At 42.2% G+C, this 27,725-nt stretch overlaps 2 protein-coding genes across 3 annotated transcripts in view; one reads left to right on the top strand and one right to left on the bottom strand.

The window, feature by feature from the left end:
* The window catches only part of ash2l.S (ASH2 like, histone lysine methyltransferase complex subunit S homeolog), a 29,569-nt gene extending 25,164 nt beyond the window's left edge, over positions 1-4,405 (top strand). For both annotated transcript variants that reach the window (XM_018254995.2, XM_018254997.2), the window contains exons 11-16: positions 277-444; positions 531-724; positions 1,653-1,745; positions 2,460-2,558; positions 2,826-2,885; positions 3,591-4,405. In XM_018254995.2, coding sequence (XP_018110484.1) covers positions 277-444; positions 531-724; positions 1,653-1,745; positions 2,460-2,558; positions 2,826-2,885; positions 3,591-3,698 — 722 coding nt within the window. In that variant the 3' untranslated portion in view covers positions 3,699-4,405. The remainder of the gene's footprint in view (positions 1-276; positions 445-530; positions 725-1,652; positions 1,746-2,459; positions 2,559-2,825; positions 2,886-3,590) is intronic.
* A 6,424-nt stretch (positions 4,406-10,829) lies between these two features.
* Positions 10,830-21,277, bottom strand: star.S (steroidogenic acute regulatory protein S homeolog). Its single transcript, NM_001096476.1, is given in 7 exon segments — positions 10,830-12,219; positions 12,979-13,072; positions 17,510-17,694; positions 18,450-18,608; positions 19,191-19,318; positions 19,570-19,683; positions 21,043-21,277. Coding segments are annotated over 7 exon segments (858 nt in total). The 5' UTR covers positions 21,107-21,277; the 3' UTR covers positions 10,830-12,105.
* Between the last annotated feature and the right edge of the window lie 6,448 nt (positions 21,278-27,725).

The raw sequence follows: 27,725 nt of genomic DNA, 5'->3' as shown, positions 1-27,725 counted from the left end.
TGGAGAATAGTCCATTAAGAACTGTTTCCAGGGTCGCAGTGTGATTAATCTCACATTAAAATTAAAATTTTTTATACATTACTTTTTACATTCGTCCGTTTTGACCAAAAAATGGTTTTGAACATTCAAATTTACTATTCGAACCATAGTTAATCTGCCCCTTTTATCTCCATATCCCATGCTAAAAAATTTGCTGTCGCCCTCCCTGTAAATACCCAGCGAGCCCTCAGCTATTTCAGTTTATTGTATGTCCATTAATAAAGTAACCTTTCTCAGCTCCCCAGTTAAAGATCTCTGATGACCGACTGACTGTGTTGGGAGAGAAGGGATATTCCATGGTGAGGGCATCTCATGGTGTGCGTAAAGGAGCCTGGTACTTTGAGATCTTTGTTGATGAAATGCCTTCAGAGACCGCAGCGAGGCTTGGCTGGTCTCAAGCCCTAGGTAAGGCTTTCTTAGCCTAAAATCGGGTATACGTTATTAATATACGCTGTATAACTTATGCACCTTTATCTCTTTGCTTAATTCAGGGAATCTCCAGGCTCCACTTGGTTATGATAAGTTCAGCTACTCTTGGCGAAGCAAGAAAGGGACTAGGTTCCACCAGTCCATTGGAAAGCACTATTCTGAGTCCTACGGACAGGGGGATACCTTGGGGTTCTATATTAACCTCCCAGATCTTACAGAGATTGCACAGGCTTTGCCTGACACTTACAAAGACAAGGTACAATGCCACCTACAAGTTACACATTTCCGTACAAGAAAAGTTCTGTTTTGCAATTAACAATTATTTCTGACATATAACTTAAAGAAGAACTAAACTTTAACTAAAGAAGTAGCTAGAAATATTGCTCATTATATTTTGGGTTTCTGTACCAGCCCAAGGCAACCACAGCCCGTTAGCAGGGAAGATCTGCATCTCCAAAGATGCCCCAGTAGCTCCCCATCTTCTTTTCTATTGATTCACTGCACATGTGCTGCTGTCACATCCTGAGCTTAGGGACCCACTCACAATATACAGTAAACATTGAATAGAAATGCCACAATATAAGGCTGATTAGTAATTAATACAGATAATTACTACATGGCAGCACAGAAACCAGTGCAACTAGCTTCAGAATTTAATAATCAGCCCTGTAGTATCAGTTTATATTGCAGACAAACCTAATTTTCTGCTTGATAATGTGATGACCCCTAAGCTTAGCTTCTCAACAGCTGCTCAGAGCCCACTGAGCATGTTAGTGTCACAGACACTTTCCAAGATGGTGACCCCCTGGGACAAGTTTGAAGTCCTGGATCACTGCTGCTATTAAGAAGCTGAAACTTTAGGTTGGTGCAATAAGTTCATTATATAAAATATGGCATTTTTAGCCATATTCATTTTTAGGGTTTAGTTCTTCTTTAAGATGGTAACTGTATAGAAGTAATATGGCAGGGGTTCTTAAAGCTATGGCATGTTGAAGTTTTGACATCTGCTGTCAACCAAATGAGAGGGCCAGTTTATGCCTATTACTTCTCCTGTACTGAATTCACATCAGTCATTGAGAGATGAACCACAGCAAACTATTGTGCTTCCTGCTCACATAAAATACTGACTTGAATAATTACAGTGTATTTTAATTAATAATCTTGCATGATTTTTTCCCTTCTAGGCATTGATCAAATTTAAAAGTTACTTGTATTTTGAAGAGAAGGATTTTGTGGACAAAGCTGAGAAGAGCTTAAAACAAGCTCCTGGGAGTGAGGTAGGTAGCATCTTGAAATTCTTCAATAATCTCTTGCAATTGCCAACACAATGCTGATCACTATCGAAGTATACAGCTGTGTTCAGAATAATAACAGCCAGCATCATGTAGCAGATAACAGATGCACTCTACAGAATCCCATTCTGTTCTATTACTGACCTTATCTGGTATCTGCTATATAACCTGTGCCTTTTCTTCAACCTAAATGTCTGCACAGCAGCTTATTTATATGAACTATAATATTGTGTTTTCTAATAGTGCAAATGTACATTTTAGAATGTTTTAAATAAAGGATCACTGGTCAGATCACGATTTGGTTTTGTTTATCATTGAATACAGCTTGCTTAATTGTCATAGGTTATCTACTGTCCTGTGTTTTTTTTTTTTTTTTTTTTTTTTAGGGATGCACCGAATCCAGGATTTAGTTCGGGTTTCGGCCATTATTCTGCCTTTTTCAGCAGGATTCGGCCAAATCCTAGTGCCTGGCGGAACCAAGTCCTAATTTGCATATGTAAATTAGGGGTGGGAAGGGAAGTCGCATGACTTTTCCTCACCAAACAAGGAAGTAAAAAAATGGGGGGGTTTTTTCACGTTTTCTGTTCTCGTCCCTAATTTGCATTTGCATATTCGATTTGGCCGAATCCCAAATAGTGAATTCGGTACACCCCTAGTAGTTTTAATGGTATTCTCTTTATTCTGTGCTGTCATTTTCAGATTGTGTTCTACAAAAATGGTGTGAACCAAGGCGTGGCCTATAAAGATCTGTTTGAAGGAGTGTATTACCCTGCAATATCCCTGTATAGAGGCTGCACCGTAAGTGGCCCGTCCAGCATGCTGATAAGTTGTCTGTGTTTATTGAAAATCCTGAGCAGGCTGTCTCCAAAGAAATGAACTGATCTTAGGTTTAGTGCTCATGGGTTTCAGCTGGCTAAAAAGAGTTTGAAACCAAATTTGCAGTAATATGATTGTTACTAGGCAGTTGCTACAAATGCAAAAAAACCCTGAACCAATTATCCTACTTAGGAGGGATTGTGCATGAGTTGAGTCAGAAATGTACATGTTTTGTCTTATTGCTCCTAGGTGTCCATCAATTTTGGACCACATTTCAAGTACCCACCAAAAGACGTGTCTTTCCGTCCTGTAAGTAACAGATCAGCAACCGCACATAGAGCATAGGGCTGCAGTTATCCTGAAAAGCGGGAACTTGGTTATATGTGGGGACTAGGGGGGATGTTGAGTCTGTGACACAATAACTGGTATGGTTATCCAGAATGCTTGGTACCTGGGGTTTTCTAAGATAACGGATCTTTTGATTTTTTTTGTATCTTCACACCTTAATTCTACTAGAAAATCATGTAATCATGAAATAAACCCAATAGGCTGGTTTTGCTTCTAATAAGGATTAATTATATCTTAGTTGGGATCAAGTACAAGGTACTGTTTTATTATTACAGAGAAAAAGGAAATCATTTTTAAAATATTGATTGTATTGGAGTCTATGGGAGACAGCCTTTCCGTAATTCCTTGATAGCGGGTTTCTGGATAACAGATCTCATACCTGTACTACATTTCTCAACCATAACAGGTTGGAAATCAAGCAGAAGATTATCTTGTGTATGTGGGCTGTTCCACATGAGTAATCTATTACTGCAGCCGGTTAGAAGGAATCACCACTGACTTAAATGGGAAGCACTGCTACACTTGTTCACATTAGGAGCTCAAGCCTATTACATTCTGTGGGAACCACTTGCATCCATTCATAAGGCACCTTGAGTGCCAAAGCCTTAAATATCCTAGATCAGCAAGCTGTTATCCCAAACCCACTGTCTTTATTTTCTTTCACAGATGAGCTACATGGCCTGGGATGCAGTGGTGGAACATACACTTGCTGATATGCTTTACCATGTTGAGACTGAAGTAGATGGAAGGAGAAGCCCTCCCTGGGAGCCTTAATGGACCCCTTATTTTTAGTGTTTTTTTTTTTTTTTTTGTTTTTTTTTAAACTTTCACTATGATGTAATTTGTACCATAAAGAGAGAAGATTTGGATTCTGGGAAAAGTCTTATCACCTTTTCAACTAAAAATTCAACTATTTTGGCCAAAAATCTGAAAAATTCAGTAAGAAGCCCAAAAAAAATCAAGCAATTCAGGAAAAACTTTTTAAAAAATTGTATAATTTGGGTTCTTGCTCGGTTTTATTGAGTTTTCCCCCAATCCGAATTAAAGATCGAATTGTGGATTCTACTGAGTTTTTATCTTTTAAATATCAGATAAATTCGGATTTTGATAAATAACCCCCTTAATTTTGCCTTTTGAAATCTCCAGTTGTTTATGTCCCTTTGATGTAAACAGCCCTCTTGGGGAAATGAAGCCAGGCATTGTAGGTGACAAGTGGAGGATATCTTGGAGATGATAGATTATGGGGCAAATTTATCCAGGGTCAAATAGTAAATTCGATTTTTGACTGTCAAAATTAACATATTCCAAATTTATTTCCCCTATTCGAGCCATTTGGATATGTTAATTGCCTTCCTGACATTCAAGTTTTTTTCGGGAGAACAAATTTAATTCGAGTATAGTGCACCTCTTGACACTCGCTGCTTTGGCAAGTTCTAATACAGTTTTAAAGGAGAACTAAAGTCTAACTAAAGAATTAGCTAGAAATGTTATACATCATGTTTTTTGGGTTTCTGTACCAGCCCAAGGCAACCACAGCCCTTTAACAGTAAAGATCTCTGTCTCCAAAGATGCCGCAGTAGCTCCCCATCTTCTTTTCTGCTGATTCACTGCACATGCTCTGTGCTGCTGTCACTTACTGAGCTTAGGGAACCACTCACAATATACAGTACACATAGAATAGAAATGTCACAATATAAGGCTGATTACTAATTAATACAGATAATTACTATATGGCAGCACAGAAACCAGTGCAATTAGCATCATAATTAAATAGTAAGCCCTGGAGACCAACCTCATTTTCTGCTTCATAATTTGCGATGACCCCTAAGCTTAGCTTCTCAACAGCTACTCCGAGCCCACTGAGTATGTGCGTGTCACAGACCCTTTCCAAGATGGTGACCCCCCCCCCTGACAAGTTTGAAGTCCTGGATCATTGCTGCTATTGAGAAGCTGAAACTTTAGGCTGGTGCAATAAGTTCAGTATATGAAATATGGCATTTTTAGACATTAATTTTTAGGATTTAGTTCTTTAAATCTACTCCCAGGGATCTCTAATGTTCTAGGACTGGAAACCGATAATGCTTCCCACAATGCACCATCTTGCACAGATTGCAAACATTGTTTGTCCAAAACCATAGGATTATTATCCTATATGATATCATGCAGTTGTGTGATCTGGCCAGATATTCGCCATGACTGTACGTTGCTCTCAGATGTAAAATATTGTTACTCTTCTAGGACTCCATTTTTTGTTTTTAAATAAAAAATATAAATAAATACATATATATTGTAGTCCCTGGTTTGTTTAGTCGCGTGATGTTTGTGCTGATTATCTGTTTATTCATCAGTGTATTCCCCAGGTATCCCAGTCTGATGCCAATGTACAAACCAAATCCTAGTTCAGGTCTTCCACCCAGACTCTGCCACCAATAATTTCCCAGTAACAAAACCGTTAGGTACAGTTGTGTTCATAATAATAGTGTGTTTAAAAAAAGTGAATAAAGCTAAAAATCCTTACAATAGCTTTTATTTCCATACACACCAATGCATTGTGTTATTCCTTTACAGAAAGTGAAGAAAAGGGAATATTAGGATGTTCCAAAAAATAGCAGTGTCTGCATTCTTCTTTACAAACGCAAACATTCGCTGTATAAACTGGAAAATGTTTCAAGATTTTGCTTTCCTTTGAATGACTGAACTAAAATTTAGTTGTATAAGCAGTGTTTCTGAGAACTGCTGCACATCTGTGTTGCCTGGAGTTTACCAACTTCTGGCACTTGTTGCATTCCACAATTCTTCGGCATTTCTTGGTTTTGCCTCACAAACTGTATTTTTAATGTCATCTCACAAGTTTTCTATTGGATTAAGATCTGGGGATTGGGCTGGCCACTCCATAACAATCAATCTTGTATCAAGTATTTGAAATGTATTGAAACTGATCCATGATCCCTGTTATGTGATAAATAGGCCCAACACCATAGTATGAGCAACATCCCCATATCATGATGCTTGTGCCACCATGCTTTACTCTGTACTGTGACTTGAATTCAGTGTTTGGGGGTTGTCTGACAAACCACAAAATGTTGGGCCATTTCTCTTTAGGCCAGTCAATGTGTTCTTTGGTAAATCGTAAGCACTTCAGCACACTTTTCTTTTTTCAACAATGATCATTGGCTCAGTCTTCGCCATTTTGGATATTCTTCTATCCATTCAAATTGTAATTTTCTTCCACATATTTCAGGTTTTGGTTGCTGACAAAAATGTACAATTAGGATTTTTACTTTATTTTTTCCGGTTTGTCCCCAATCTGATTAAATTGCGGGGGTTTTTTAATAATACATAAGCTCCAATCGTGGATTCTAGTTTGGTTGGACTTTTTAAATTAAAATCAGGTTTTGATAAACAAGACCCAAAATGCGCCAGTATCATCCCATCAGCAGCATGGAGCAAACTTGCCTGGCAGAATGGGTCAAATTAATTTAGGAAACAGTAAAAGCTGGGTGTTCCCGAAATGCGTTAGGTGTCTAACACACAGCAGCCACTTGTGTTTTTTTAATAATGGTATAATAAATAGTGGTTTGTACTCTAAGAGACGTGTGTCTTCAAACTGTTTTTATTTGGTTTTGGTCCATTAACTATGGCAAAATGCAGTTGTGGTTGTCCTTTGCCGCAGTCGGTTGCACAAAAAAATCCCATTTCTTAAAGGGGTAATTTATATAATGCCAACATTAATGTTGGTCTGATGTAGACTGATATTCGGAGACAAATTGCAATTGGTCTTTTTGTTTATTTAATAACTTTGTTCAGCAGCTCTCCAGTTAGGAATTTCAGCAGCTCTATGGTTGCAAGGATGCAATATACTCTAGCAACCAGGCAAGGCTAAGAATGAAAGATGAGGCACTGAATAGACAGATAAGACATACAACCAGTGTATAAATATGTTACTAGACCCCACAGCAAATACATTTTAGGGCCCCAAAATATCCTGGGGTTTTCCTGCTTTACCAATAATTTGCGATGACCCCTAAGCTTAGCTTCTCAACAGCTACTCCGAGCCCACTGAGTATGTGCGTGTCACAGACCCTTTCCAAGATGGTGACCCCCCCCCCTGACAAGTTTGAAGTCCTGGATCATTGCTGCTATTGAGAAGCTGAAACTTTAGGCTGGTGCAATAAGTTCAGTATATGAAATATGGCATTTTTAGACATTAATTTTTAGGATTTAGTTCTTTAAATCTACTCCCAGGGATCTCTAATGTTCTAGGACCAGGCAAGGCTAAGAATGAAAGATGAGGCACTGAATAGACAGATAAGACATACAACCAGTGTATAAATATGTTACTAGACCCCACAGCAAATACATTTTAGGGCCCCAAAATATCCTGGGGTTTTCCTGCTTTACCAATATTTACTAAAATTGCTCATTAATGGCCTCATATGGCCCCTATACCTTCTGCTTTCTCTGTATATACACACTTGCATACAACTGAACTGTATCTTCACAGACCAATGGCGTTTTGGCTGCCGGGGTCAGTGATCCCCTTCTGAAAGCTGCAAAGAAGTAGAACATAAAGACAATGCATATCCTGTAGTGATGTGTGGGCCGATACCCGTGGGTTTACTCATCAAATGTCGACTTCCGGGTTCGTCTTTTATAGAAACTGCGCCTGCTCGCCACCCTCCCCCTTTTGTGACATTATCGGCGGGGCTGGTGGGCGCGGTTCTATAAAAGGAACCCGGAAGTTCGGCTGCAGGCAAAGGGAGGGAGGGTTAGGGTCGGGGAAATCCCGACCCGCACATCAGTAATCTCCTAGTCTGTTATAGAATGGCCAATTGAAGCAATTTTCAATTTGCTTTAATTTTTTTATAGTTTTGAATGCTTTGCCTTTTTCTTTACAGACTCTTTACAGTTTTCAAATCTAAAAAACAAATGCTCTGTAAGGCTACAAATTATATTGTTATTGTTACTATTTATTACTCATCCTTCTATTCAGACCTCTTCTATTCATATTCCAGTCTCTTGTTCAAATCAATGCATGGTTGGCAGGGTCATTTGGACCCTAGCAATCAGATTTCTGAAATTGCAAACTGGAGAACTGCTAAATAGAAAGCTAAAGAACTAAAAAAAACACAAATAATAAAAAATGAAAACCAATTGCAAAGTGTCTCAGAATATCACTATCTACACCAGTGATCCCCAACTAGTAGCTCGTGAGCAACATGTTGCTCTCCAACCCCTTGTATGTTGCTTCCAGTGGCCTCAAAGCAGGAGCTTATTTTTGAATTCCAGGCTTGGAGGCAAGTTTTGGTTGCATAAAAACCAGGTGCACTGCCAAACAGAGCCTCAATGTAGGTTTACAATCCACATAGGGGCTACCAAATGGCCAATCACAGCCCTTATTTGGCACCCTAAGAACATTTTTCATGCTCGTGTTGCTCCCCAACTCTGTTTACTTCTGAATGTTGCTCATGGATTCAAAAGGTTGGGGATCCCTGATCTACACCATACTAATAGTTCATTTGAAGGTGAACAATCACTTCAAAAACTACTAAGCCCTCTGAGCAATTTTGCATTTATTGGTTTTGAGGATCTACATTTTCCTTAACCATTCTTTCCCACCAGATGGCAGCAGAGGTTGAGCTGTGTGACAGCTTGCTGAAATGTAATGGGTACTAAAGGCCCTGGAGCCACATATAAGTAATTGCCCCCTGCTTACATGTCACTCATATACCCGGAATCCTGTTCAACATTTTATTTTCACTTTGCACAGGAAGATACCAGCCCAGGCACTGCAGTTTATACAAATATTTACAGAATATGTCATAAATGCAATTCTGGGTGATAGGGATTCTACTATGCACAGTTTGGCCTATTGATTGGTACAGAGATAGATACTCATCATCATCATTATACAGAGCAGCCTGGTCATTATCAGCGTATAAAGATACTCAGCATCATTATACAGAGCAGCCTGGTCATTATCAGTGTGTATAGAGATACTCTGCATCATTATACAGAGCAGCCTGGTCATTATCAGCGTATAAAGATACTCGCCATCATTATACAGAGCAGCCTGGTCATTATCAGTGTATAGAGATACTCTGCATCATTATACAGAGCAGCCTGGTCATTATCAGTGTATAGAGATACTCTGCATCATTATACAGAGCAGCCTGGTCATTATCAATGTATAGAGATGCTCAGCATTATACAGAGGGAGTAATTATCATAGAGTAGAATATTCAGAGTTATTAAATAATCACATTATTGTTTATTATGATTTATTTATTAATAGGATCTTATAAATACTCATCATCACTATTACTGTTGCCAATATGCTATGTGTCAGGCACATTAGCTCTAAAGTTTAGGGAGAAGAAATAAATCTGTTTAATAACCACACACAAATAAATTACACTGATGTCTTATTTGAATTATTTTAGCAAGTATAAATATTAAATAACACAGATTAACATTAATTTAAGTGAGTCTTTGCTCATGAATAAATACTTTCCAAATCACTCCATAAATATTACAGTGCAAACACAAAACCCAGTTCTATCTGTTCCACTAGCCAAATGTTTATAATAGAATAAATATATATTCATTTAAAAAATGCCAAATAGAAACAGAAAATATCAATTTAAAAAAATCTTCAGAAAATGTTTGCAATAATGGAGCCCCGCCTTCCCCAACTGTAAATGATAAGGATTTTAAAAGTCACTGAGGGGTTCTGTGACCATATAAAGGCACAAGGCTGAAGGCTGAGTCATACAGGGAACTCTGAGTATCTACCATGTATTTTAAAGGGATAATGTACCCCCTGCTGTAAATGATAAGGATATAGAAGTCACTGAGGGGTTCTGTGACCATATAAAGGCACAAGGCTGCAGGCTAAGTTATACAGGGAACTCTGAGTATCAACCATGTATTTATAAGGGATAATGTACCCCCTGCTGAAAATGATAAGGATATTAGAAGTGACTGAGGGGTTCTGTGACCATATAAAGGCACAAGGCTGCAGACTGAGTTATACAGGGAACTCTGAGTATCACTCATGTTTTATAAGGTATAATGTACCCCCTGCTGTAAATGATAAGGATATTAGAAGTCACTGAGGGGTTCTGTAACCATATAAAGGCACAAGGCTGCAGGCTGAGTTATATAGGGAACTCTGAGTATCAGTCATGTATAATAAGGGATTACGTACCCCCTATTGGAAATGATAAGGATATTATAAGTCACTGAGGGGCTCTGTGACCATATAAAGACACAAGGCTGCAGGTTGAGTTATACAGGGAACTCTGAGAATCACTCATGTATTATAAGGGATAATGGACCCTGTACTGTAAATGATAAGGATATTAGACGTTACTGAGTGGTTCTGTAACCATATAAAGGCACAAGGCTGCAGGCTGAGTTATACAAGGAATACTGGCGGTCATTTATAAACATTGGGCACATTTGCCCCTGGGTAGTAACCCTTGACAACCAATCAAATGCTTGCAATCATTGTTTAACCAGCAGCTGGCTGAAAAAAAGAGAATCACTGATTGGTTGCCAGGTGTTACTGCCCATGGGCAAATTTCATCAGTGATGTCCACTAAGTATAAGGGATAATGTACTAAATAGCAAAGAGGTAGACGGGGAAGGCAAATAATTAAAAAAACTATAAAAAATTAAGGTCAATTAAAAGTTCCTGAGAATAAACCATTCTATAGCATACTAAAAGTTAACTTAAAGGGGTGGGTCACCTTTCAGTTTTAATATGTTATAGAATGGCCAATTCTAAGCAACCTTTCAACTGACATTCAAAAATTTCATTTTTTATAGTTTTTCAATATATTTTTATGGCAGTCACTGACTCCATCTAAAAAACAAATGCTCTGTAAGGCTACAAATGTATTGTTATTGCTACTTTTTATTACACATCTTTCTATTTAGGCCTCTCCTATTAATATTCCAATCTCTTATTCAACTCAATGCATGGTTGTTAGGGTAACTTGGACCCTAGCAACCAGATGCTAGTGCAAACTGAAGAGCTGCTGAATACAAAAAACAAATAACACAAACACTACAAATAATACAAAATGAAAACCAATTTCAAATGGTCTTAGAATATTGCTCTCTACATCATACTGAAAGTTAAGGTGAACAACCCCTTTAAACGTAAACTATGCATTTAACTATAAATTCAAACCTATTTTGAAAGTGTCTGCTCTGGGAATTGCTAGAGATCCCTTTGTGAGTATGGATGAACCTGTTTGGAGTTTTGAAGCAGGTCAGTGAAGTTCCCAGCACTCAGTTTGCCTATGATCAATGCCTAGAAATATGTTGAAAAGCAGCCCTGCTACTGTCATCCACCAGAGACAGGGTCCTCAGCTCTAACCTTCTCTCCAGTTTGGTGGCTTGAACTTAAAGGAACAGTTCAGTGTAAAAATAAAAACTGGATAAATAGGCTGTGCAAAATAAAAAAAATGTTTCTAATATAGTTAATTAGCCAACAATTTAATGTATAAAGGCTGGACAGACTGGATGTCTAAAATAATTCACCAGAACACCACTTCCTGCTTTTCAGCTCTCTAACTCTGAGTTAGTCAGTGACTATAAGGGGGACCACAAGGGACATAACTGTTCAGTGAGTTTGCAATTGATCCTTAGCATTCAGCTCAGATTCAAAAGCAAACTGTCATGACCCATGTGGCCCCCTCAAGTCACTGATTGGTTACTGCCTGGTAACCAATCAGTGGAAACCAAGAGAGCTGCAAAGCAGGAAGTTGGGTTCTGGCTATTATGCTTGACATCCAGTCACTCCCATCTTTATAGATTACATTTTTGCCTAACTAACTCTATTAGAAACTTTTTTTTTTAATATTTACCCATTGTTTTGTTTTTTTACACTGAACAATTCCTTTAATATGGACTGTATAGTCATCCCAGGATACGAACAGTGTGTTTTGCAACAGATAATGAAAATGAATCATATTGTATGAAGATTTATGGTGCTTTGAAGTGTCCCTACAAGGTCCAGAATCCTGGAGACTTTCTGAGGTCACCTTGTTGTTGGAGACAGATGTCCATGGCACAGCCTGGAATACAGGGAATCTACTTTTAGGGAGTGCGGTAGCATCAGGAGTAGACGCTCGGCGTGGAGAATCCTAGGGGAGGCGCTGTACAGCTTTTAACAGAGGGACAGGGCTGTGCTGGAAGAAGCCATTCTGCTTCGGAGATGTTTGGCAAAATCCACTTGTGTCTGGGACAGAACTTGGTTGATGATTGATTTTGGCAGCCACCCCTAATATACAGACAACACAAGTAATCAGTCAATTAGTTACACATGGAAAGCAACAGATACTTTTATAGCAAATAGCATCAGATAGTAGTGATGGACGAATTTTATAACCAGCCATGGATTCACTGCAAAATTCCACATTTCGCTATTTGCTAGTTTTTTTGCAAAACTGCTGCAACAATTTGCCATGATAAAAAAGTTGCACAACAAAAAAAGTTGTGAGACAAAGTTTTCGCAGTTTTGCGGATAGTATTATCAGATAGTACTGAAAGTGACTGATCAAGATCGAGTATGCATCAGCTGAAGAGCAATCAGTCAACTTTCATTTCAACTCCTAGGGACAGATTATGAAAGGCTCAGACCTCTCCCTAAAAATGCATTTCTCACACTGATCAAGATTTTTCTGAAACATATCTCACCTAAACAGCCAGGGAGCTCAGAGGAGCCAAGAAACATTCTATCCAGTAGAATTTTATCTATCCACCATTCTATCCACCAGCATTTCATTTATGAAGGCATCAGTGGGTTCATAATTCATTCATTAGAAGCCTGTATAAATTCTCAATAAGAAAGCAACAACAAAAAAAACTCTAGAAATATATTCAGGCTTTCTCAAGTGAGACTCAATAGAGAAAATACTAGAATGATTCTTGGATTTTGATACATCTACCCTTTAATGTTTCCATTAGGAAAAATTGTTGGGGTAATAAAGTTATAAGTATACCCTTCGATAATATTTGAAGCATATACTGTACTACTCACCTTCAAGTCAATGCTAAGGAGCCAAGTTAATTTGGTCTTAGATACGTCTTCCGCCAGGGGCCTTAGGACCATACAGGTGGGACCATTCTCTCCCCTGAGATAAACATAACAGAGAAGTGGCCATAGCATTAGAAAATGTGTATAATAAGCACTGATTGTTCATTAAACATGGAGTCTACATCTTGGTGGCTAAACATAGATGGATATGCTTTCTTGCAATATTCCCATAGTCAAAGATAAAGATTCTGTATAGAAATGTATGTGCGTGGGCATCAGGTGAGTGCTATACTGGCTATTTAAAGTAACATCCAAGTCTTTTCCCCTCCTCCTCTAGAGGTTAGTGCAGGAGTAACAAGCTCTTCACAGTCAGATTTTACTAAACGCCAACTCCTAGGGGGTTATTTATCAAAGTCTAAATGCCAAAAACTTGAAAAATTTGATTTTGTTTTTTTTACTGTAAAAAAATTCAAAATGTTTAGATTTATCATAATTATGCTGCAAAAAGACTGAATCTGAAAATCCAGAATCTCAGACCTAACGGGGTTGTGTATAAGTCAATGAGAGAGGTGCCTATACTATTTGGAAGTTTTTGTAGTCTGCTCTGGAATTAGCCTGAAAATCTGACTATTTCAGACTTTTCTGCCAAAAATCTGAGGAATTCAGGCTTTTTGGGGGAAAAACTGTTTTTGACTCATCTGATTATATTGTGATTTTTTAATAATAAATAAGGTCCAATCGTGGATTCTAGTTTGGTCTGACTTTTTAGATAAAAATAATCAGAAAAATTTGGACTTTGATACATAAAGCCCTAGTATTTCTACTCTTCCTTCAAATAAGACAAATGTGCATGGAAAGGAAACAAGATGGTCCTTGATGGCTATCTTTATATACAGACCATTATCATGATGCTGTTAAGCTATATAAACAGCAATAATGTAGCTCTGTGCTTCTTTATGCTAGTGAGCTATATGTTGTATTGGGGATCAGTCCAACTGACAGATTTGCGCATCACCATGAGTGTAACTACAAAGGACAGGGCCAGGAGGTATAGTAAGTTAGTAAGGTTGAAAAAAGACACACATCCTTCAAGTTCAATCTTTTAACCTGCCCAACTGCTAGTTGATCAGGAGGAAGGCAAAAAAAAACATCTGAAGCCTCTCCAATTCACCTCAGAGGGGAAAAGAATTCCTTCCTGACTCAAAACTGGCAATCGGACTAGTCCCTGGATCAATTGGAGCTATCTTCCATAACCCTGTATGCCCTCACTTGCTAAAAAGCCATCCAACCTAAACCTATCTAATGTATCAGCCTGTATGGCTGATTCAGGGAGAGAATTCCACATCTTCACAGCTCTCACTGTAAAAAATCCCTTCCGAATATTTAGATGGAACCTCTTTTCTTCTAATCGGACTGGGTGACCTTGTGTCAGCTGGAAAGACCTACTGGTAAATAAAGCATTAGAGAGATATTATATGATCCCCTTATATATTTATACATACAGTAGTTATCATATCAACCCTTAAGTGCCTCTTCTCCAGCATGAACATCCCCAATTTGGCCAGTCTTTCCTCATAGCTAGGATTTTCCATACCTTTTACCAGCTTAGTTGCCCTTCTCTGGACCCTCTCTAATTTAGTAATCTCCTGTTTGAGCACTGGAGACCAAAACTGTATGGCATATTCTAGATGGGTCCTTACTAGTGCTCTATAAAGTGGAAGAATGACCCCTTCCTGCCGTGAATCAATGCCCCTTTAATACAGCTCAAAACTTTATTTGCCCTTGATGCTGCTGACTGACATTGCTTACTACAGCCAAGTTTATCATCTACAAGGACTCCAATGTCCTTTTCAAAAATGGATTTGCCTAGTGCAGTCCCATTAAGGGTATAAGTGGCTTGGATATTTTTACATCCCAGGTGCATGACTTTAGATTTATCAGAATCTCATTTGCCACTTAGCTGCCCAGATTGCCAGTTTGTCAAGATCCTGTTATAAGGATGCCACATCCTGGATGGAATCAATTGGGCTGGATAGTTTTGTGTCATCTGCAAACACTGATACATTACTTACAATACCCTCCCATAAGTCATTAATGAACAAGTTAAATAAAAGTGAACCCAATACCGAACCCTGAGGGACCCCACTAAGAACCTTACTCCAAGCAGAGAATGTACCAGAGAACAACCACCCTCTGTACCCCATCCTGTAGCCAGTTTCCAATCCATGTGCAAACAACTTCATTAAAGGAGAAGGAAACCCAGTGGGCGCAAAAACCCTCCCCTCCCCTGTGTTGCTTCCCCTCCCTCCTCCCCCCTGGCCTACCTGTCCCGCTGGGCAAATGCCCCTAACTTGTTACTTAACCTTCTGCGCAGGTCCAGTCTACGGAGTTCACAGACGCCATCTTCTTCCAAGCCGTCTTCTTCCTGCTTTGACCGGCGCATGCACAGTAGGAGCATATCGCCGGTTCGGATCTACTGCGCATGCACCAAATGTCACAAAAAACTCTGTGACATTTGGCGCATGCGCAGTAGATCCGCACCGGTAACTGTTCCTACTGCGCATGCGCCGGAAGACGCCGGTCAAAGCAGGAAGAAGATGCGCGTTGGAGAAGATGGCGACTGTGAACTCCGTGGACAGGACCTGCGCAGAGGGGTGAGTAACAAGTTAGGGGCATTTGCCCAGGGGGGACAGGTAGGCCAGGGGGGAGGAGGGAGGGGGGCCAACACGGGGGAGGGGTTTTGCGCCCAGGGGGTTTTGCGCCCAGGGGGTTTCCTTCTCCTTTAAGCCCAACAGACCTTAGTTTAGAAAGCAGTCGTTTGTGGGGCATGGAATCAAACACTTTGGCAAAATCCAAATAGACCTACTGCCCCCCTGCTTTCCAGCATTTTACTTACTTCATCATAAAAAGCAATTAAATTTGTCTGACATGAAATATCCTTCATAAAGACGTGCTGATTGCTGCTCATAATGTCATTCACTACGACAAAATTTTGAATGTGATCCCTAAGCAAGCCTTTAAATAGTTTGCCCACCACAGATGTCAAACTTACTGGTCTATAATTGCCAGGCTGAGATCTTAATCCCTTTTTTTAATAGTGGAATAACATCAGGTTTTCTCCAATCCATAAGTACCATACCAGTTGAAAGCGAATCTGAGAAAATCAGAAATAGGGGCCGGTCTAAAACTGAACTCAACTAATTTAGCCATAATAATTATAATAACCAATAGAGGTCGCTATAGATCTATTGTATATAATGCTGTCCTCCTGTTCATGTATCTAAAACTGAACTAAGCATTCTTAGAACCCTGGGGTGTATGCCATCTGGCCTTGTTTACATAATTTTTTATTAAAGCTTTATGAATCATATTCTGAGTCAGCCACTGACTAGATTGAGCTAAGCCATCAGTGCAGCTATGAAGTGAGCCTGGGATCTCAGACTCCTCTATTGTATACACTGAAAAAAATAACTGTTTTAGCACATTTGCTACTAATTATTTAAAGGAGCAACACTTTCAACCCGCATCTTTTTACTATTAATATACTTAAAAAACTTTTTGGGGTCAGTATTCGCCTTAGCCGCAGTGCACTCCTCATTACCTTTCTTTGCCTTCCAGATTGCTGTTTTACAACATTTATTATAGTGTTTATATTCATTAAATGCAGCTTCTGTCCCAACAGACTTAATGGGATAAATTTATCAAAGAGTGAAGTTAAAGATCGCCACAGTCTGCTGTGAAATTCCACCAATCTTCATTACTTTGTGTGGGATTTTGAAAGGAGTATATATCAAAAGATGAACTTTCACTTTGATTACCTATTGATAAATACTCTTTTACAAATCCCATAGAAATTAATGGAGAGTGGTGGAATTTCACTCTAGAGGACTGTGGTGATCTCTAACTTCACTTCTATATTAAGCCACATAGGGTGATTCTTCATGCTTAATTTACTCCTTAAGGGAATAAATTGAGAATTGAATTTAATATCACTTTAAATCGCAACCATTTCTGTTCTGTGTTTTTAGATGAAAACATAATGCCCCAATCTATGCTCTGAAGGGCAGCCCTCAAGGCACTAAAATGAGCTTTTCTGAATTTCATGTTTTTTGTTGTCCCAGTATATATTTGTTTTGTTGCATCAGACAATAAAAGATATCAAATTATGGTCACTATTACTCACGGGTTCAATTACTTACACATTTGCTATACATTCTGGGTCATTAGAGATCTGCAGTATAGAATTTTTTCTGGTTGGCTCCTCAACAACATATAACATACAAATAGGGGTCCCATAAGGCCCTAACACATACACATTTTCAATAAATATTAGTAAAATAGGTCAAATTCTATACATTTTGGTGGCCAGCAGATTTTTGCCCCAAAATTGTCTGAAATTGAGGAAAGTCAATGGAAAATGCGAGAATGTTTAAGAGGGACGGGAGGGGTACAGAGCTCAAAATCTAGTTGCCTTTGACTTAATTCTACTAGATGCTGTATATCATGACCTGGATAAATGAGAATTTTCATTTACCTGACATATCCCTTCTGTTCCGGCATTCCACCAAATCTTGTTGACATGCCAGCTAGGATGCAGGTGGATCCTCTCCTCTTACTGCACCTCACACTGACAAAATCCCGGGCCCCCACAATATTCCCAGCTGTCTCTGCTGCTTTCTCATGTGTTATCACAGTGTTCTTCCCAATCTTCTGCAAGATCTAAAGAGAAAGCAAAGATTAGTGGATGCCATTCTAATGTATCCATAGTTTCCTAGGTAATTAAATGAGGGCATCCTCAGACTCAGAGCACAGGTAGAGATGTGACTGAAGAGTCCATTATACAGTGATTTTAATTTCTATTTACATCAGCAGAGAGAGTGAGGCTAATTTGTTTTCCTCCATTTCTACTGTGTCTCCAATCCCTGTTGGGAGTTTTAAAGGAGCTCTCATGCATTTTTTAAAGTAGAGGCCAGGTCAGTTTAAATATATTAAACGGGAAACATTTTGCTCACCAAGCCCTTTGATATTGCTTCCAGCGGACTCAAAGCAGATGCTTGTTTTTGACTTAGGAGGCAAGTTTTGGCTGCATTACCATGCGTACTACCAAACAGACCCAACTCCAAGCTGCCACTCCACATGGAACCGACAACATAACCAATCACAGCCATTATTGAACTTTTTTTAATGCAGCTTGTGTTGCTCCCCCACTTTGTCATATTTAAATAGGGCTTATGGGTAAAAAAGTTGGGGACACCATATTAAAAGAACAAGACTTCATGAACACAACAGAAGAAGCAATATAAAGACCAGAAGATGAGAGAAACAACGAGTAGAGTGCAGTAAAAAGCAACACAGTAGACATTTAGACATGTTTTGATACCACCTGCTTTTTTTAAACTTTTAACCTAGTACAGAAATGGCCAGAATAAAAAGTACAGTTGGGTCATATTCCAGCCCCCATATTCCAGGTTTACCTTGACTTCCTTGACATTTGGGTTCCATTCCCCCATTTTTTCCATGTTGTCCACCAGTTCTCCATACACGTTGTCCAGGGGCTTTTCCACAACCGCTTCCAACTTGAAAACTTTCCCGATGTCTGGGAGAACTTTACTTAGCACCTTATCTCCGTTCTCCTACAAATGGAACAAAAGCATGTGCCATAAAGGCTTGGTGGTAGAGGAAGCAGGTAAGTTTGCTGTACCGTGTTAGCCAGTAAAAATGTTACAGGGCAACCCTTTTGAAATAAAAAAATAACAGTTAGCCAATAAAGGTATCACCTTTATACCACTTTTGTTATTTTTTTATTTCAAAAGGTAACCAGATAACACCACAGTTTCATTGTAATCAGCTTGAAAAAGAACTAAAATGTTCTGAAAGCTTGCTATGATTATATTAGTTAGCCAATAAAGGTATCACCTTTATACCACTTTTAATATAATCATAGCAAGCTTTCAGAACATTTTAGTTCTTTTTCAAGCTGATTACAATGAAACTGTGGTGTTATCTGGTATATATACAACATTCAGCTCATAGGTCAAATGACCAACAAAAAGAAATATCAGTCTATGTGTAAGGTGTCAGTCATTTACAAGGGGATCTGCAAGAGACAAGCAGATAAGGTACAAGATAATGTGTGTCAAATAGGCTACTAAAGAGTAGGATGTCTAGAAACATACTACAGCTATGGTTTGTTTTGGGTTTTTTGATCGTAATACCATAACAATTTCAGTCTTCCATCCATCTTGGTCTCCCAGAATATTCATGGACTTTTTTAAAGCCTCTTCGCCCTGTTTTATGTACGACATCTCTATGTCATTCAATGTTTTCTCTTCAAGCCTTGAACCTGGATTACAAAAACACAAGCTATATAACTCTTCAATAAAACAGTTCTCTAAAATAGCACTAAATCCCTATAACACTATCTGGATTATTGGGTTATACCTTTGTCACATAATGCAATGCAACACCTCTAAATCATATCATGAAATACAGGTTGGATGATGAAAAAGTTTATCTGTGAAGAACATTCTGGGCATCAACAATTGGTGTCTGGTTGTTGGGGGTCACAGATAGGATAATCAAACAGAAACTTACTCAGTAAAATGCTTTTCCTTCGGACCTGGTTTATCCATTTGCTTGGCCCTGGTCCCACAAGGGCAAGTTTTTCCAATTCGTGGGTGAGTGCGACAGCGGCTGTTCTTCTGAGTCCTATAGAAAGAGGCAATATATACATTCAGAATGCTAGAGAATAATAATCTCAAAGAGCAGCACTTTTGTCACACTTTATGGCTGAGAGATTAGCTATATTTTAACAGAGCCTTCAGACTACTGGAGTCCCAGGTCCCATCTAAACTTATTTGCATCACTGCAGGATTGTGAGCCTGATACGAAATGAATTAGCAGAGCGATTGAGATAGAAATGCATTTCATGGCAAATTTGCCAACCTCTAATTAAAACAACATTCAATATGAAATAGAAATATATTTTTTTAGAAAAATAAAAGCATAAAAAAGGGAATATTTCAATCAAAGGAAAAGAGTTTTTCACAATTACAATGGGAAAATGAATGACAGTAGTGTTCTTTGCCTTACTCTGGCTGAGAATGCCAAAACACTTTTTTATTTTGGAGCTCCCCATTTTTCCAGTACACAGGAGTTAAAGCGTAGATCAAAGTTTACAACATTTCCCACATAAGCCTTATTTATTAGCCTCCCATTGAAGATAGGGTGGGGTACACTCTTATGCAGGGCTCCCCAACCTTTTTCAAGCTGCATTCAATGTAAAAAAGAGTTGGGGAGCAACACAAGCATGAAAAAAGTCCCTGGGGGGGGCAAATAAGGGTTGTGATTGGCCCCTCAATAGACTGGCAGCCTACAGGAGGATTTGTTTGGCAGGATACCTGTTTTTTTATAAAACCAAAACTTGCCTAAAAGTCTGGAATTCAAAAATAAGCAGCTGCTTTGAGGCCACTGGGAGCAACATGCATGAGGTCGTTGAGCAACATTGATTGAGGATCATTTCTCTAATGTATACAAGAACACATTTTTAATTTGGTTTGGTGAGCAGTCAATCTGAGGTTTTGATTTTGAAAGTCAGACTAATGGGTTGTATTAATATCTTGTGCTAAAAGCAAGATTTGTTCCCCATATTCCTAGCAAAGAAGAAAGGATAATTATAAACGGATGCATTTCATTCCTTATATATTCGCAGAACACACAATCCTTATACACAAAGGTACAAAAAATTGCAGTTACTCTTATCAACAATCATATTTTGCTTTCATTTTCTATTGTGTAGAAGTCTGGTAAAAAATGGTAATTGGTTGCTAGTAGCAACTGCAGAGCTGCAAAATGTGTGATGCCCCCACATACACAATCTGATTGTTTGGCATTTCGCATTCCCTATCCTGTAATCACTGATTCTACGTCCAGCTTACCTACAGCCAGTCCCAAGCCAAACCTGAGAACTAAAAGGTTTTGGACTGCAGGACTGGAGGTGACAAGTAGGATGTAGAAATAATGTTTTTTGTTTGCAGTATCCATATCCCTGCGGGGATCATATTGTACCTGTCATGTTGCGCAAGTGCCTGTAGGAAATTCCAGCACAGAGCTTGAAGGTGGCAGGCAGCATGGCTTGATGTATGGCAGTCGTTAGCTGGTCAGGGGCTGGCAGCAATAGGTGGGTCAATGGTCTCAAGCTACTAAGATGCTTCAAAGTTTGTTGTTGGCCTCAAGCACAAGACTGTGCCCAACTTATATCCTTATCCCAATGTCCCAGGCAGGTTTGTGCCTTTCAGCTGTGTTTATATCCTCAGGATGGTCAGGTCTTTAAGCTCTTTTGTAGCTGGGTCTCCAGGCTCGTCCTCTAGCCGATGTGTGTGGCTGCTAAGGACCCTGAGCTCCCTCTTTATCTGATCTCTGTACTTGGTCTGGATCCAGCCTTCTGCTTATATCCTCCTTTCCGAAGGATTCTCTGCTGTAATGACTCTGATAAGGGCCCTCATCATTCACTGGAGGCCAGAGGAGTGCAAGGACAAACGTAGCACAAATATGTCAGCAGTGATTAGTTTCTGATATTACATATCAAGGCAAATATGTGGCAACAGGCAGTTTGTACATTAACCCCCTTGGTATACAGATCCATGGAAGCAAAATGTCTAACAATATAATTATCAACTGATGGAATTAACTATTTCAAGAATTGCTTTCAAATTGTTGGTTGCATTGGTGAAAGAAGGGCAGCCTAAAGGCTGGCTAGGATGAGATTTGAAAATGCCTATATTCTCTGCCAGAAAGCCCTAGAAGTGTCAGTGCCAGGGCCCTTCAGAAAGCCTTGGGCCACCAGCCCTGTCGCCAGACTTTATTTTCTAGTATATTATTTTCTGTCACTCATATTTCCCTTATGTTCTCATACATTAATGGGGAATTGCCATGGGATAGCCATTCAATGTGAGATGGTTTTGTCAGCAGGAGGGCCTACTGACATCTCGGCCTACCGGGAATTTTCCTGGTATCTAGGTGGGTCAGTCTAGACATCACTGTCTAGAAGCCTGGTTTGAAAATCTTGTGGGCAAGGGCAGATGCGACATGAGGGCCCTAAGGCTATATCCACAGGACCCCCTTCTAGGCTACTGCTGGGTCAGGACGTGTGCAGGTCCAGGCATGCATGCACACAAGCCCCCGAGCGGGTCGGGTTCACACATAACAATGGCATCACTGGATCTGCATGAACTCGGGTGCACACATGCACCTTGCCTATCTTCCTCTCCCAGCAGGTGTGCCTGACTACACCCAGCAGCGCAAATAAATATTAAAAAAAAAACAGAGATAATAACTGAAAAAAATCTAGATAGGTCTCTGATCACAATGGATCCTAGGCTATAGCCTAGTAGAATCGGTGCAATAATCCGCCTCTACTTGTGTGGGTGAAACATTTCCTGCCCTATATATTCTTGGAAATGTTTAAGGCTAAATGGCTAACAAAGTCTTCAATTATATATAATCTTGTTATGTTAAGGGGACCTTGGCCAAATGTTAGAAATCAAAAGGAGGCCATAAATCACTGACCAAGGTTATTGGGGTATTTTGCAAATCCAAGTGAAGCATGCAAAGTGCAAAAAATGCACCACTCTGGAATTTTTGTGCTGTAGACAACAAAGTGCAGAGACCTACAGATTCCTTTAGTTAAACTAAGGTTTAACTAAAGAAGTAGGCTAGGAATATTGTACATTAAGTATTGGACATCTATATGAGCCCAAGGCAACACAGCCCTTAGGCAGTAAAGATCTGTGTCTCCAAAGATGCCCTCGTAGCCAGGGCCAAGCCAAGACAGCAGTGACCATGAGACAAGGGTCAAGACTAGGGGTAAGTGTCTAGCGCCCCCCCCCTTTGCATCCTAGGCATGTACCACTTATGCCTACCCCTAGTTACAGCCCTGCCAGTATCTCCCCAACTTCTTTCTGCTGATTAACCGCACACCGCACTGGGCTGTGAAATTTGAATCGAATATTCCTCCAAAAAAACTCCAGGAACTCCAGGTCAACAGGTCCTCTGCCATTGACTTCTACAGGAATTCAGTGGGTTTTAGGCAGCAAGTCGTCTAATTTGAACTTTTTCCATGGTCGAGTGTGATAAATCTCACATTCAAATTCAAATTCGAGCTGGTGGTTTAAAATTTGAATTTGTGAGTTTTCACCAAAAAAAATGCAGTGCAGTGATTGCACATTTTCACCGTTGCATTGCTCTAAAAAGCACCAAGTGTTTTAAAGTAACACAAATATAATGTAGTGTTGTCCTGCTCTGTTAAAACTGCTGTGTTTGCTTCAGAAACACTCCTATTGTTTAGTAAATAAGCTGCTGTGTAGCAGCCATTCAAATGAGAAAAGGCTCAGATTACACAGCAAATAGCAGTTAAGCTCTGTAGAACCAGGGTCCGACCCAGATCCGCACCCACATCTGCGATAAGAAGCCTTGGTAATGCAGGAATAACATTGCGCTCCGGCGCATGCGCACAAACTTGGAGCCCCGGCGCATGTGCACAAACTCACATCACCGGTGCACACCGGGGGAGTCGGAGGGGGGTCCTCGGGCAGGAGCCCCTGTGGGCCCCAGGCCCCCCAGTCTGACTATGTGTAGATTGTAGAACATAATGGTGTTATCTGTTATCCACTATTTAACCTGTGCCATATACTGTAGCTTTTATTCAATTCCCACCAATGCTACACAGCAGATCAGTTTTACCAGTGCAGGGCAACAGTACATGATATTTTCATTACTTTAAAACACTTACATTTTTTTGTGTTACTGTTCCTTTAACATGATCACCTTTCTCCAGGGCACACACAGGCAGAGTATATCGCACACAGGCAGAGCATGGTACACACAGGCAGAGCAGGGCATGCACAGGCAAAGAATATCACACACAGGCAGAGCAGGGCATACACAGGCAGAGTATGTCACACACAGGCAGGGCACACACAGGCAGAGTATATTGCACACAGGCAGAGCAGGGCACACACAGCCAGAGAAAGGCACTCACAGGCAAAGTATGTCACACACAGGCAGAGCAGGGCACTCACAAGCAGAGCAGGGCATACACAGGCAGAGTTTAACACACACAGGCAGAGCATGGCACACACAGGCAGAGCCAGGCACACACAGGCAGAATATGTCACACACATGCAGGTAGGGGGCCACACAAGGGGGGATCACGGCCGCCAGTTGGACAGCCCTGTGCTAGAACAAAAGTTCACCATCATGAAAAAACATCTGTTTTAATTATGATTTTTTGCTTGTTTTTTTTTAGAAAATGGCAATTTGAAAATGAATACATCTGCCTGAGCTAAAGAGAGAATAAAATTATGTTTATCTGCTATTGATAAGAACGTTAGACAAACCAACAGGAAATTGTTATTGATGATTTTAACCCTTAACTGCCAAACACTACTGGCTCTTCCGGGTGGATGTGATACTTCCAGGCCCAACCCCCGGAAAAGGCACAGCCATGCTGTCTTTGCGGAGAGGAACAGTGATGTCACATCCCGGAAGTCCGCATGAGATCACTGGGCGCCACTTCCGTAACTCCCCCGGAGGGCATGGGGCCGAAGGCACCCGGCCTCAGGTCCACTGTTCCTGGGTAGGCCGAGCCGCTTCTCCCCCTGGCGATTAGCCAGCGCAATCACCGGGAAGTCCGCCAGGGGGGCGCCACTTCCGCGACTCCCCCGGGGGGTATGGCGCCAAAGGCCTCCCTGTCCCCGATCGATGCCCAAGTCCCAATGTTGACAAACCGTCACCGGCGGCTGGGCCGGAGTTCCATGAGCCTGGGGAGAGGAGCCAGCAGCCCGGCCTCTCGGAGCCGCCACATGGCTCTGCCATGCTACGCTTCCCAGGCATGTGTGGATAGGAGGGTAGGGAGAGGCCCACTCTCTGTGCACCTGTTCCCCCAGAACTGACGGCCGGCCTGGAAGTTTGCTGGGGGGCTCCACTTCCGTGACTCCCCCGGAGGGCATGGGGCCCAGCCTCGGGTGCACTGTTTCTGGGTAGGGCGAGCTGCTTCTCCCCCTGGTGATTAGCCGGCGCAGTTCCCCCGGGAAGTCCACCCGGCGGCACCACTTCCGTGACTCCCCCGGGGGGCATGTCGCTGAAGGTGCCTGGCCGCGGGTGCACTGTTCCTGGGTAGACTGAGCCACTTCTCCCCTGGAAATTAGCCGGCGCAGTTCACCGGGAAGTCCACCCGGGGGCGCCACTTCCCTGACTCCCCCAGGGGGCATTGGGCCGAAGGCGCCCAGCCTCGGGTGCACTGTTCCTGGGTAGGCCGAGCCACTTCTCCCCCCCCGGGGGGCATGGCGCCAAAGGCGCTCCCTGTCCCCGACTGACGCCCCGTCCTGGAAGTACCGATGATGAGCCTGGGGAGAGGAGCCTGCAGCCTGGCCTATCGGGGCCGCTGCACGGGTCTGCCATGCTACGCTTCCCAGGCATGTGCGGATAGGAAGGTAGGGAGAGGCCCATTCTCTGTGCACCTGTTCCCCCAGCCCAGAGCCAACGGCCGGCCTGAAAGTCCGCCGGAGGACGAGGAGCCCGACCCGGAGTTCCAGGAGACCGGGCAGGGGACAGTGGGTTCCCCCCCCCTGTCCCCAGCCGACGCCCTGTCCTGAAAGTCCCGATGAGGACCAACCGGAGTTCCAGGAGACGCACGTCACCAAAGGCTACGCTTCCCAGTCATGTGTGGACAGGAAGGTAGGGAGAGACCGGCTCTCGGCGCAAATACAACCCAAGATGAGAGCCTGTTTTCCCGCTGTCCCCAGTGGGACAAGGCGGCCGCTGGTACCTGACCTGGAGTTCCAGGAGGCCGTGCAGGGGAGGCTGGTCCCCCCCCTGTCCCCAGCAGATGCCCTTTCGTGGACGTCCACCGGGACACTCTCCCTTTCTTGGGGGACGTCGGAGCTCTGCAGAAAAAATTCTCGTTCCCATTGACTTGTGCGGTGAACCCTGGCCCCCCAGGCCTGTGCTCCTGGATGCCCTCCTGTGGAAGTCCCGATGAGGACAGATTTGCCCCACCATGACCAGTGGCAGTTCCAGGGGCCCGGGAGAGAGTCGGACCAGGCCTGCCTCTCTGGGCCCCCGCACTGTGCCTCTGGGCATGTGTGGACAGGAAGGTAGGGATAGGCTCTGACTCTCAGTGCAAATGCTGCCGAAATGAGAACCAGAGGCGAGAGCCCCTGGCCAGCCTGAAAGACTCGAGCATTCGAGTCTACTTCTGATCGATCTGGCACTGTGCTCTTGGTGGGGAGATCCCTTTGCATGGCTGGCCTCCTGGCGGGGCTGCTGTAAATGGGCATGGTGGCTTCTTCCGACACACCCTGCAGCACTTCTGTACCATGCCATGTCTTGGGTCTGGTACACTGTTCCTGTGAGGGGAGAGCACTCCGACTGGCTACCTCCTTGCGGAGCAGCTGCGATAGGGTGAAGTGGATGCTCCTGAATCACTCCTGTAGTGCTACTGGTCCCTGCCATGTCTGGGACAGGTCCTGGACTCTCTCTCCTTTGCTACAGGAGTTGGGTTTCTGTCTTCAATGTGTGAGTTTGCCCAGTGCTGTCACTTCCCTGAGCAGGTGTCTGATTGGAGTAAGGCTTGTAGTTGCTTCTCTTGCTCCTTTGGCCCTACTTGGCACATTATCTACAGCTGCTCTGTCCTTTAGCCTCCGCCTGGCAATGGATGTAGGCCCCTTCCTGTGCTACCGTCCTAGCGAGCTGGTGTGGGCCCTTTCCTGACCAGTTGTGTTCTCTCCATATCCTCCTGAGGAATGGGGCTGCCACTATCAGCTGAAGGCCTACCTGTATTGATTGTGATGTATGTAACTCCATATGTTCTTTATATATAATTCATGTGATTTAGTTGTATAATCACTTTTACTTTACAGTGCTATGCAATATGTTGGCGCTATATAAATACATGGTGATAATAATAATAATAATAAGGCAAATCATGAAACTTGGAAGTTTCATGATTTGGAAGTAAAAGTCTTAACAAGGTGCGTCTGCCTTAACGACCTGAGCGCAAACCCACAGGTGGTGGTGGGGCCGGCTGGGCTGAGGATGGATGGTCCCTGGGCCCCCTGCCTCTGTCCTAGTCTGGGTCTGCCTGCTCGGAATGACCAAGGTACCTAGCTGGGTGGAGGTGCTGGTGAGGGACGGCCTGTCTGTCCCATGCCTACATCCTGCCACCTGGGTGGTTTGAAGACTCTGCCTGCTGGAGGGAAGCCGGAGGGGGGGAGGGAAGGTGGTGCAGAGAGCCAGGGCACCAGGGGTTATGCCTGTCTAAGGGTCGCTCTGGCATGGTGGTGGTGGGTGTCATAGGGAAGGGCTGTAACACCCTCTTCATCCTTCCGAGGCCAGACCCCGGAGGCCTGTGGTTCTCTCCCCCAGATTGGGTGACATTGCAGGGGGCTGCCACAGGGAAGGGCTGTGACACCCCTGTTTGGCAAGGCCAGACCCCGGAGGCCTGCAGTTCTCTCTGGCTGCCATTGCCATCTGCTTTGTCTCCCCCAGATTGGGTGACATGGCAGAGGGCTGCCACAGGGAAGGGCTGTGACACCCCTGTTTGGCAAGGCCAGGTCCTGGAGGCCTGCGGTTCTATCTGGCAGCCATTGCCACCCACTGGGTCTCCCCCAGAGTGGGTGTCATTTTGGGGACTGTCGCAGGGACTTTGTCCCCCCAGGGCCAGACCCAGGAGGCCTACGGTTCTCTCTGGC

This window comes from Xenopus laevis, chromosome 3S, assembly GCF_017654675.1.
Source record: "Xenopus laevis strain J_2021 chromosome 3S, Xenopus_laevis_v10.1, whole genome shotgun sequence".
Taxonomy (NCBI): Eukaryota; Metazoa; Chordata; class Amphibia; order Anura; family Pipidae; genus Xenopus; species Xenopus laevis.
The sequence above is the reverse complement of the archived record's forward strand: the minus strand, read 5'-3'. Positions and strand labels throughout refer to the sequence as shown.